Source organism: Saccopteryx bilineata, chromosome 5 (genome assembly GCF_036850765.1).
Source record: "Saccopteryx bilineata isolate mSacBil1 chromosome 5, mSacBil1_pri_phased_curated, whole genome shotgun sequence".
Lineage (NCBI taxonomy): Eukaryota > Metazoa > Chordata > Mammalia > Chiroptera > Emballonuridae > Saccopteryx > Saccopteryx bilineata.
Window position 1 is genome coordinate 105,476,116 of NC_089494.1, and position 12,853 is coordinate 105,488,968.

Below are 12,853 nucleotides of genomic sequence, written 5' to 3' on the forward strand. Positions count from 1 at the left end.
AAAACTCTACCATTTGGTAACCATTTTCCTTCACAAAATATAATTTAAAATAGTTTTAAACTTATTGTCTAAGTTTTTCAAAATGGCCCCCTACCAGCCAGTGTTTCCCAAAGCGATCGATACAGAACTCAGAAGAAGGTTGCACTTAGATTCACTGAGAACAGCATCGCTGTTTGCAGCAGGGGCGATCACCACGAACTCTCGCAGTCCATACCTTTAAAAAAAGAATCACTACCATTAAACGGGAAACTCTAGAACACAAAAACCCCTTATTTGAAAAACATAAAAAAAATTCTCCTGAAGGAAATTTAACAAGTTTGAAGTATAGGTCATTCTTTTTTTAATGGTAATTGAACCTACAATCTGTATTTCCTTTATTTAGTGAAACACTTCTATAATTCAACTACTCTTTCCCCTCTATTCTTTACAAATTAGAAGCAATTTGCTGAAATCACAAAAGAAAGAACATTAAACAACAGTTTTGCTTTAAAGGTTTAATTTTAAAGGTAAAAGATGAAAGCCAGCACTGAAATTTTGCTTTAATTACCATAACTGATAATATTAAGTCCACTATTGTGTAAAGAAAAAGTTTAAAAGATCCAATAAATGGAAGGAACATAATTATCAGCCATGATGTAGTTGTGTGGTCTCAAAGTGAGAACAAGGTTAACTTAGGTATCATAATTAAGGAACTTCTAGTGTTTTAGGTCTTTAGCCAGAAGTTTAGTTACTCAGTAACACACATTAGATAGATATCATAAAATTATCAGAAAATGGTTTGTTCTTGCTATGGTACCTTACAATAATGAAAACTTCCCATTCAGTCGTCAAGTCTTTTAAAAACCACAAATTTGCAGCCAAACTTTACAAACAGGTAAGTTCAAGTTGGTGATCTAGACTACTGAAATTTCCTGTCCTATTCACTCCTCAATATGCTTTTATTTAATAATTTTTAAAAATAAAGATTCATGAAAGACATTACTCTTTTACCTGATTTTAATTCTAGATACACAAAGAGTTGTGAGTGCTTATTATTTTTTTTGTATTTTTCCGAAGCTGGAAACGGAGAGGCAGTCAGACAGACTCCCGCATGCACCCAACTGAGTCCACCCGGCATGCCCACCAGGGGGCATCAATCTGTCGCGACCAGAGCCACTCCAGCACCTGGGGCAGAGGCCAAGGAGCCATCCCCAGTGCCCGGGCCATCTTTTGCTCCAATGGAGCCTTGGCTGCAGGAGGGGAAGAGAGAGACAGAGAGGAAAGAGAGGGGGAGGGGTGGAGAAGCAGATGGGCGCTTCTCCTGTGTGCCCTGGCCAGGAATCGAACCCGGGACTTCCTCATGCCAGGCCAATGCTCTACCACTGAGCCAACCGGCCAGGGCCGTGAGTGCTAATTTTTATGAACCTTTTCCTCAAGAAATCCTCCAGAGAGCAGTAAATATTTTTTTAAAAGTCCAACCTATCATCTGTTCATTGTTTAGGTAACAAAAATTTATTTCATCTCATCACCCCAACTCCACCCTATCTCTGATATCAAAATTAGTTATGTAAGCCCTGGCCGGTTGGCTCAGCGGTAGAGCGTCGGCCTAGCGTGCGGAGGACCCGGGTTCGATTCCCGGCCAGGGCACACAGGAGAAGCGCTCATTTGCTTCTCCACCCCTCCGCTGCGCTTTCCTCTCTGTCTCTCCCTTCCCCTCCTGCAGCCAAGGCTCCATTGGAGCAAAGATAGTCCGGGTGCTGGGGATGGCTCTGTGGCCTCTGCCTCAGGCGCTAGAGTGGCTCTGGTCGCAACATGGCGACGCCCAGGATGGGCAGAGCATCGCCCCCTGGTGGGCAGAGCATCGCCCCTGGTGGGCGTGCCGGGTGGATCCCGGTCGGGTGCATGCGGGAGTCTGTCTGACTGTCTCTCCCTGTTTCCAGCTTCAGAAAAATGAAAAAAAAAAAAAAATTAGTTATGTAGAAGCAGCATCAAATACTGGAAGGAGCCCAGCGCTGTGAATTTTAAGTTCTAAAGGTCTTTAAAAATAGTTTCTTAAAAAAATCTTCTTGGAAGAAAACAAGAGAACATTTATTTCCCAATGCCATCCCCGCATAGTGTGAAACCACTGTCAACAATTTCTTGGTTATTCTTCCAGAAACATTCTATCTGTCCATGTACCAACCCTACCTCAAATAAGATTACACAGTATATATGTTGTGCACCTGATCCCCTTCTCATCACTACTTTGCTTCCAGTTTTATGCTGTTGTAACAATACTGTGATGGCTTCTTTTCTTAAATTTTTAAAATTGATTTTAATTTATTGTGTTTACATAGATTCTAGTGTTGCCCCGAATGCATGCCCCCTCCCCCGTATTCCCCTCAAAGTGATTGCCTTTCTCTACAAGTATATCTGGGGATAAAACAAGCAATACCTATTTAGTCAGCAGCACTGATCTCTTTTCCCTTAGACTGTCAAATTAAAAAATGGCAACAGCCAATACAATAGCCTTCTAGTGGGAATGGATCAAAATTAGATCTATTTTTTTCCCATTGGCAAAAAATATAGTTTTTGGTGTGCCGCAGTTTTAGTAATTAGATTTATGTGTGAAATGAGATTCTGAAAAAGGTTGAAAATCTCTGGACTAGACTGACTAGATAGAACAAAAGTCTGTGGCTGAGAATATCATGTATTTTAGCTTTGCAGCAATAATGTGAATTGTATAATCTGAGATTGATAAGGTATATCCAACTTATCCCAGGAAAGTGGTATGTGGCATGTACCCAGACTAGGAGAGTATGTCTAAGAATACCCCAATAATAAATGTAAGTAAGCTGAGGACTGGAAACTACGCTTCCAGAAGCATATCACTCAAATATTGTCATCCACAACTATGCCCTTGCTTATGAGGCAATGGGAATAGTAAACTGCATCTATTTTCAATGATGTCACCAATCTCTCTCCAAAATAACCTAAACATGTCAGCTTCCTTCTACTTTTGGATTTACTGAAGCATTGTCTGTGCATGGACTTTCTATCAATCCAAATCAGTTTGTTACATTTTGTATGGCCCCTCAGGGATATGGGTGTACATGAGACAACGAATTGGAACTAAGACTTTTGCTTAAAGCCTGGACTGTAGAAGGAACTGCCACTTCAATAAAATGAGAACTCCAGAGCCAGATGATTTCAATGGCAAATTGTACCAAACATTTAAAGATAATAACAATTTGACACACTCACTTCCAAAAGTTCTTTTTTTTTTTTTTTTTTCTGAAGCTGGAAACGGGAAGAGACAGTCAGACAGACTCCCGCATGGGCCCGACTGGGATCCACCCAGCACGCCCACCAGGGGGCGACGCTCTGCCCACCAGGGGGCAATGTTCTGCCCCTCCGGGGCCACTCCAGCGCCTGGGGCAGAGGCCAAGGAGCCATCCCCAGCGCCAGGGCCATCCTTGCTCCAATGGAGCCTCGCTGTGGGAGGGGAAGAGAGAGACAGAGAGGAAGGAGAGGGGGAGGGACGGAGAAGCAGATGGAGCTTCTCCTGTGTGCCCTGGCCGGGAATCAAACCCGGGACTTCTGCACGACAGGCCGATGCTCTACCACTGAGCCAACCGGCCAGGGCCTTCCAAAAGTCCTAATAGAACAAAATACTTTCCAACTCCTGTTATGCGGCCAATTCTGATATCAAAACAAAAGTGTAAGAAAACTACAGACCAGCCTGACTGGTGGTGGTGCAGTGGACAGAGCATCGCCCTGGAATGCTGAGGTCCCAGATTCAAAACCCCAAGGTCGCCAGCTTGAGTGTGGGCGCTTCGACATGGTCCCACGATTGCTGGCTTGAGCAAGGAATTACTGGCTTGGCTGGAGCCCCCCAGTCAAGGCATATATGAGAAGCAATCAATGAACAACTAAAGTGGCACAACTATGAGTTGATGCTTCTCATCTCTCTCCCTTCCTATCTTTCTCTCTTGCTCACTAAAGCAAAAAACAAAAACATACAGACCCTAACAGTCATAAACATACACAGCACTTAACAAAAATATTAACATATTAAATCCAGCGATATACACTGCTCACAAAAATTAGGGGATCACGGAACATGTAGATATTCCAGTACTTTCAACCTTTTGTATAGAGCAGGGGTCCCCAAACTTTTTACACAGGAGGCCAGTTCACTGTCCCTCAGACCGTTGGAGGGCCGGACTATAAAAAAAACTATGAACAAATCCCTACGCACACTGCACATATCTTATTTTAAAGTAAAAAAAAAAAAAAACGGGAACAAATACAATATTTAAAATAAAGAACAAGTAAATTTAAATCAACAAACTGACCAGTATTTCAATGGGAACTATGCTCCTCTCACTGACCACCAATGAAAGAGGTGCCCCTTCCAGAAGTGTGGCGGGGGCCGGATAAATGGCCTCAGGGGGCTGCATGCGGCCCGTAGTTTGGGGACCCCTGGTATAGAGCATTTTCACCAATAAAAGAAAAGTTGGTTTTGCACCTCATTTGCATAATTGAACAACTTTCTTTGACTTGTTGTTTGCTTTTTTGATGTTCTTGTTTAATAAAAAAATCAAGGCCCTGGCCGGTTGGCTCAGTGGTAGAGCGTCAGCCTGGCGTTCAGGGGTCCCGGGTTCGATTCCTGGCCAGGGTACACAGAAGAAGTGCCCATCTGCTTCTCCACCCCTCCCCCTCTCCTTCCTCTCTGTCTCTCTCTTTCCCTCCCGCAGCGAGGCTCCATTGGAGCAAGGATGGCCTGGGCGCTGGGGATGGCTCCTTGGCCTCTGCCCCAGGTGCTAGAGTGGCTCTGGTCGTGACAGAGCGACGCCCCAGAGGGGCAGAGCATTGCCCCCTGCTGGGCAGAGCGTCGCCCCCTGGTGGGCGTGCCGGGTGGATCCTGGTCGGGTGCATGTGGGAGTCTGTCTGACTGTCTCTCCCCGTTTCCAGCTTCAGAAAAATGCAAAAAAAAAAATACAATCAAATGCTTTTTTAATCACTTCATATTTATCTTGAAATATCCCCTAATTTTGTGAGCAGTATTTATATGTATATATACACATACAAATATATGTACACATATACACATATATATACATACATACACAAATACAAATTATACCACAAAAGGTGGGGTTTATCTGGGGCATACAAAATTAGATATCCAAAAATCAATCAATGTGATCACCATATTAAAAATCTAAAGAAACAAATAATCATATCAATATAAGCAAAAAAAATAGCATTTGACAAAGTCGAACATCCATTCATGATAAAAACTCTCAGCAAAGTAGGAATAGAAGGAAATTTTCTCAACCTGATAAGGAGCATCCACGAAAAACCTACAGCCAACAGTGTTCTTTTTTCTTTTTAAATATCTCATTTTATTGTTTTTAATTTTTTATTTATTCATTTTAGAGAGGGGAGGGAGAGACAGAGAGAGAGAGAGAGAGAGAGAGAAGAGAGACAGAGAGAGAGAAGGGGCAGAGGAGCTAGAAGCATCAACTTCCATATGTGCCTTGACCAGGCAAGCCCAGGGTTTCGAACCGGCGACCTCAGCATTTCCAGGTCGACGCTTTATCCACTGCACCACCACAGGTCAGGCCTAACAGTGTTCTTAATGGTAAAAGACTGTATGCTTTTCCTCTGAGATCAGAACAAGACAAAGACATCCATTCTCACCACTCCTCCTATTCAACTGAAAGCCCTTGCCAGTTTCAAAAGGCAAGAAAAAAAAACGACAGAGATTGTTAAGAAAGAAATAAAACTAACTCTACTCAAAGACAACATGATTGTTTATATGGAAAATCCTGAAGACACTGCAGTAACTGAACCTAGTAACATCACAGGATATTAGGTCAATGCACAAAAATCAGTTGTAAATAATTTTTTTGCTGTTGATAGACAGAGAGAGACAGAGGACAGACAGGGACAGATAGGAAGGGAGAGAGAGATGACAAGCATCAATTCTTCCTTAAGGCTCCTTAGTCACCTTAGTTGTTCATTGATTGCTTTCTCATATGTGCCTTGAACAGGGGGCTACAGAAGAGCAAGTGACCCCTTCCCTTGCTCAAGCCAGTGACCTAGGGCTCAAGCCAGCGACATCTGGGCTCAAGCCAGTGACCCCGTGTCCAAGCTGGTAAACCCGCGCTCAAGCTGGTGACCTTGAGGTTTTGAACCTGGGTCCTCTGCACCCCAGTCCGATGCTCTATCCACTGCATCACTGCCTGGTTAGGCTGTATATAAAATTTTAAAAACAACATTATTATTTCCTGGTTGAATGGCTCAATGGATCAAGCGTCAAACCAATGTACCAGAGATCACTGGTTTAACTCCCAGTCAGGGCACCTAGGAGAAGCAATCAATGAATGAACAACTAAATGGAACAACTAAGTGAACTCAGTTAAAAAAACAAAACAAAACAATTTTACTGTATGTTAATTTTAAAAATAAAAATTTTTAAAGGAAAAAGAATTTTAAAGTGAGACTGGGTGAAAAAGGTGAAAGGGTAAAGAAGTACAAATTGGTAGTTACAGAATAGTCACAGAGATGTAAATTACAGCATAGGGAATACAGTCAATAATATCAGAACAATTATATATGTGGCCAGGTGGGTACTTAAAATGTTGAGGAACCACTCTGTAAAGTACATAATTGTCTAGCCACTATGCTATACATTTGCAGCTAATACAGAGTAGTAATGAATGTAAACTATAATTGAAACAAAAAAGTAAATGGAAAGGTTTTTATCTGCATCCAACTATGGACTATGTGTCAACATAGGTTTCTGGAAATATATATGAAAAAGCTGAACAAGAATTATATAACAGCATTCAGATTTTGATAAACACACAATATGCTATTACCTTATTAAATCCTCACAATTACCCTTAAAGGTACATGGCACTTATTATTCTGACTTGACCAAATTTCACATTTACCACTGTAAAAACTCACTCACAGAAATTAAGTAATTTGCTTAAAGTTGCCAACATATGTACTTGAATTAGAAATAAAATATAAACCTGTCTAATTAGTGTGTGGCCAAACAGTAGATATTCAGTTAATGTCAAACAAATGAATGAATGCATGAATTTCACGCTCTATGACAGCTGCCTTCCAATACATTTTGTCATGTTAAATGTATAAATTCACCTTTTAGAACAGGCAATTCTTCTGATTAAATTAAATGGGTAATTTATTAAATTCCTTTCATAATTGTTTATATTTAGTTAACAGTTTTTAAAATATCACACTAAAATAGTATGTGAGAAAAAATAACCAGTTTATTTGCACTTGCAAATAATTTTCTTCTACCTTTTATTGTGCTACATAGTCTGCGTGCTACAATTACAATGGAATGAAGAAAAAAAACCAAACAGTTATCATTTTACCCTTAGAAATTCTATAATAAAAAAATCAAAAGACCAACTCACACCAACAGAGTAAGTTAAAACCAGTATACAAATTCCCTTGAACTGGGTCTCCTTTCTTGAGCATATGCACATACTTGGGTCACTCTTGTTGATGGTATGTTTTAATGTCACAATGTCAAAAATAAATAAAGTTCAGACATACTCTGAGTAACTGTAAGAGATAAAAGACCTTTTAAATGTGATGTGCATCTCATAGTAGTGCATCACATTTATAATTTAGAGCTTTGATGTTATCATGTAACTGATATCAACATTTTATTTCAATTCAATTTCCAACAATATATACTAAGTTTTGTATGATATTTAAGTACTCTATACTAACCATCGAATTAGGTTAAATACCACCCTAGATGTGATACATATTGTGCAGAAAAAGAGTTAACTGCAGGCCTGTGACTGCTATCAGAATGATCTGCTTGCAAAGCTGACCTTGGCTAGCACCTGGCACTGGATTTAGGGAGGTTTCTCACTACTGCCCTAACTAACAATATAACTGTGCCTAAACTGTTTATACAAACAATGTGGTTTATGCTGAACACCTGCTTTCCTTCTGGGAGTCTGAAATTTTGTTATTTATCAGTCAGAAGGTGCCAACCCCCAATGAAAAAACCTAAGAGCAGAGTCTCTAACAAGCTTCCCTGGTAGACACACTTCATGTGTTGTCACAATTTGCTGCTAAGGGAGGTATGTTCTGGGTGACTCAATTAGGAAAGGACTCAAACACTTGCACTGTGTACAAACTCTGCCTCAGGCACTTTTTCCCTTTGCTGATTTCGCTTTGCATGATGCCATTGTAATAAATCATAGCAGTAACTGCAACTATATGCTGAGTCCTCTGGGTCCTCTGAGCAAATTATCGAACCTGAGGGTGTTCTTGGAGCCCCCCAACACACATACTAAAAGTTTTCTAAGTAAAATGTATACCTACCATCTTACCAGGCAATGTGCTCTTGGAGGAAAGTCATTATTCATACAGAGCAAATCTTGCATAGATTGTGGAATAACATCTACAAAAACATTATACAATGAAAGTTAACTGTTCATTTTAAGGCAGAATTTTATAATATAATTTAAAGAAATATTATATGTTTTGCTAGTCCATGTAGTTTTGCAATTGCTTAAATATTTAAATCTAGGGCTAGCACTAAGATTTGGGGGAAGAGGGATGGATGTCTTTCTCAATCTCTTTTCTTCAAAAAAGTCAGTGTACAAATATATATGCAGGGTGTACAAAAGTACGTTTATAGTTGTAAGTATGCAAAACACTTTATTCTTGTATTTTTACTAATCAGTGCATTACTTTCCATATGAACAACTATATACCTACTTTTGCCCACCCATATATTTTGCTGTGTTTATACTATTTTCCTTTCTTATAAGCCATGACTCATACAATTCCCCATCCTTACTAGAAAGCCTTGTTTTATTTGTTGTTCTTGGCCTGCTTTTGTCTCTACTTTTCTTAAAAATTCTAGGTCTGCCAACTCCATTATCACTTCCCAGGGTTAGCTTTTGCTGGACCCTGGTGATCTTAAATGTTCTTGTAAACCAACTAACCATCTTCCCACTTATAACCATATATCTTTAAGTACTTGCTATTTCTATCCATAAGATACTAACATCAATGATCATCCTTTATTCATAAATGCATAATAAATTGAAAGCATAAAGCATGATACTTGTTAAAAATATTTCCTTTTGCTATATAGCTATAATTGCTTAACAAATTTATATTTTATTAATCTGCAAAAAGAATGTAAAAGGAGAACTAGTGACTTGACATTCTACTTAACTAAAGCAATAAGCAACTCCAACAAAATAAAAGATCAGTACTTAAATCTTCTGATCTTTGATAATAGTTTTAAATGAGTATCACTATATTAACTGAGCTAATGGCTTACTTATAATTTCTAAGTTCTACCATTATTTACAGCTTCAATCACAACCAAATGAGAATTGCACAATACCTACACATATGCAACAATAATGTCTTAACTATCTTAAATCCATTCTTCTCTCATACTACAGCCCGTCATCTGTTCACCTTACAATCACTGATTCTATGCCTCCTTAACACAACAGCTTCTCCTTCATTTATGCTCTTTCTTCAAAACAGTACATTAAGATTTCTGTACTTTGAACAACTGCCTTCATTAATCAGGAGACTGTTGGACCCAGAAATCCCTGGGCCATTTCTCTCTTCCCCTTACTCTTTTTTTTTTTTTTTTGTATTTTTCTGAAGCTGGAAATGGGGAGAGACAGTCAGACAGATTTCCGCATGCGCCCGACCGGGATCCACCCGGCACGCGGCACGCCCACCAGGGGCAATGCTCTGCCCACCAGGGGGCGATGCTCTGCCCCTCCGGGCCGTCGCTCTGTTGCGACCAGAGTCACTCCAGCGCCCGGGGCAGAGGCCAAGGAGCCATCCCCAGCGCCCGGGCCATCTTTGCTCCAATGGAGCCTCGGCTGCGGGAGTGGAAGAGAGAGACAGAGAGGAAGGGGGGGGGGGGTGGAGAAGCAGATGGGCGCTTCTCCTGTGTGCCCTGGCGGGGAATCGAACCCAGGACTTCTGCACGCCAGGCTGACGCTCTACCACTGAGCGAGCGGGCCAGGGCCTCTTCCCCTTACTCTTAAAGTATACATTTCACCTTCTGATTTCATTATTTTATTTTGTTGAATAATTATCTTGCATATGTGTATACATGGTCAATGTTATCTATCCTAGTTTATGAATCTAAATGCAGACACTATCTGTTCTGTTCATGAGAACATATATAACAGAAAAGGTGATACAATTTCATTCCTATACAAGAAATGCCCAGATATTTCAGGCCTATATTGAAATATGGCAATCTGTTTTTACCACAAAACCTTTTATAATTAAGTTTTTATTGAAGTATAACTGACATATAACATATTTGTTTCAGATGCATAACAATTTGATAACTGTATACACTGTGAAGTAGTCACCACAATTAAGTCTAGAGAACGTCTCTCGGTATGCAGTTAAAAAAAATTGTTTTTGCAATAAGAACATTTAAGACTTAGTCTTTTAGAAACTTTTAAATATGCAACACAGTATCATTAACTATAGACAACAAGCTGCACATTACATCCCTATGACATTTATTTTCTAATTAAAATTTTGTACCTTTTGACCCCATACACGTATTTCATACAACTTTCACCTCCATCTCTGGCAACCACCTATTTGTTCTCTGTATCAATGAGGCTTGGTTATTGTTTGTTTGTGTTTTAGATTCTACATATAAGCAAGATCACATGATACTTGTCTTTCTCTGTCTGACTTATTTCACTTAGCAAAATGTTCTCAATTGACCAGAAAAACTTTCATACACACTCTGCATATTTATTCTCTGAATGAATAAAGGCTTTCGACTGACAGCTCCAAAATTTATATCTTTTCAATACCCTGCTCACTCACTGTATATACAAGTATATCTTAAGACAAAGATTTTGGTGATTTGACCTATAAACAATTATAAACACCATTTTCAGAGATTTTGAATGATGTGGCCTATTAACAACTAACTATAAGCACATTTACTGAGTATCTAGCATGGGCCAGGTGGTGAGACAGGTACTTATGTACAAGTATCTCATTAAATCTTCCCATTATCCCTCCCAGTAGTACATTAACTTCATTTTAAAATAATTCAAGTTTAGCAAAGTCAAGTAGAAAAACCAGAATTTTATCCACTTGATCTGACTCTAACATCTGGGATATACCCAAAACATCAGACTGACTACTGAACAAATAACCTTTTTTTGTCCTTCAAATCTCAGCTTAATTGCTTAATTCTCCAAAACAACACCTTCTCTGATCTTTCCCAATTAAAAGCAATCTTTTCTCCTCTGAACTCTAGTAGAACTTTATCTGTGCTTTGAGACAACACATCACTTTCTACCTCCTATTACTGTAACCTACTTATAAACCTAATCACCCCTACTGAAATGAAAATTTAACTTTGGGTTCAACTGGGCTTATCAGAGTACCTACTACATGTTAGGCATTCAATAAATATTTACTGTTAATTAATTTTAAGATGAAAAGATCATACTCTACTTCAGATGTGGTAAAACAACTTTGCATGTAATAAAACATCTCCAGAAGATACTACATAATTAAAACGACTAAATTTCTAATTCATAATTATAATCAATCCTACAAGTCAAGAATTTAAAATATGTATAAAAGCTTACCTTCTAATATTTCATCCTTCCCTTCTTTATCAGTAGATTCTTGTACAAGATAATGATGAGTAACTGAGAATTTGAAGTCAGCAAAATAAATTTCATCTGATTTCTCTTCCCATGTGCCAGAAGTAAATATACCCTGTATTTAACAATAAAAGGGGGAAAAAATACAATACCTTAAAACAGGGGTCCCCAAACTTTTTACACAGGGGGCCAGTTCACTGTCCCTAAGACTGTTGGAGGGCGCCACATACAGTGCTCCTCTCACTGACCACCAATGAAAGAGGTGCCCCTTCTGGAAGTGCGGCAGGGGGCTGGATAAATGGCCTGAGGGGGCTGCATGTGGCCCGTGGGCCACAGTTTGGGGATGCCTGCAAAGTATTCAATGCTACCATTACAAATATTGATCGATTTACAACCTATGCAACTTATGACCATTTGACTTTACGACTACAATCGCTAGCCACGACTGCTCCGCGTCTGGCAGCGCAAGCATTGCCCAGCTGGGCGTATGACAGTGCGGACCAGCTTCCGGCAGCACTACCATCTCCATGTGCACCATTTCAACTGTTATCCTGGACTTGGAACAGCAATTTGTGTTTTGGGTCTTGGATATTTTTTATCAAACCCCTCCCAAAATGTCTACCAAAAGGAAATTGTCTTTGCAAATATTAAACCAGTTGTACTAGTAATGCAGTGTTTTACTTAAACCTGATGAATATAAAAATAAGAAACAAATTGTTGTAGAGATGATATAAATGGTATAAAATGAACAAAGAAAATTATGATATATAACAATAATGAAAGAAAATTATAAAATATGACTTAAAGATTTTTATAACATCATTTCACAGTACTGTACATATAGCCTACTCAACTTACGACCAAATCGTGTTACGACCAGTCTGTCGGAACCAATTGTGGTCGTAAGTCGAGCATTAGCTGTATGTTTATTAACCACAAGAATTGTTTATCCCTTTTCCTGCCCACTAATCTAAGCTTCATTTTCTAATTATCTTCCACATAATTAAAGATAAAGGAAAAATGAGTAAGTGAACAACACGAGTTATTTCATAAATAATTTATCAGTGGTTTTTTAAAAAACATTTCCGAAAATAACTTGTTAGTAACTTACAAAATAATAATTTTCAAGTACTTTTTATGAGATAACTATATAAAATCATGAATATACAGTAAATCCCATGCCTTTTCAC

General features: G+C 39.1%; 1 protein-coding gene and 1 non-coding gene across 3 annotated transcripts in view; both read right to left on the minus strand.

The window, feature by feature from the left end:
* Positions 1–12,853, minus strand: part of RAB3GAP1 (RAB3 GTPase activating protein catalytic subunit 1) — a 72,607-nt gene that overhangs the window by 42,565 nt on the left and 17,189 nt on the right. For both annotated transcript variants that reach the window (XM_066279064.1, XM_066279065.1), the window contains 3 exons: positions 11,646–11,778; positions 8,350–8,428; positions 95–214 (listed from right to left, as the gene is read on the minus strand). In XM_066279064.1, the coding sequence (XP_066135161.1) occupies positions 95–214; positions 8,350–8,428; positions 11,646–11,778 (332 nt within the window). The remainder of the gene's footprint in view (positions 1–94; positions 215–8,349; positions 8,429–11,645; positions 11,779–12,853) is intronic.
* TRNAD-GUC (transfer RNA aspartic acid (anticodon GUC)) lies at positions 3,529–3,604 on the minus strand. Its single transcript has one exon. It is a non-coding gene; the product is annotated as a tRNA-Asp (tRNA).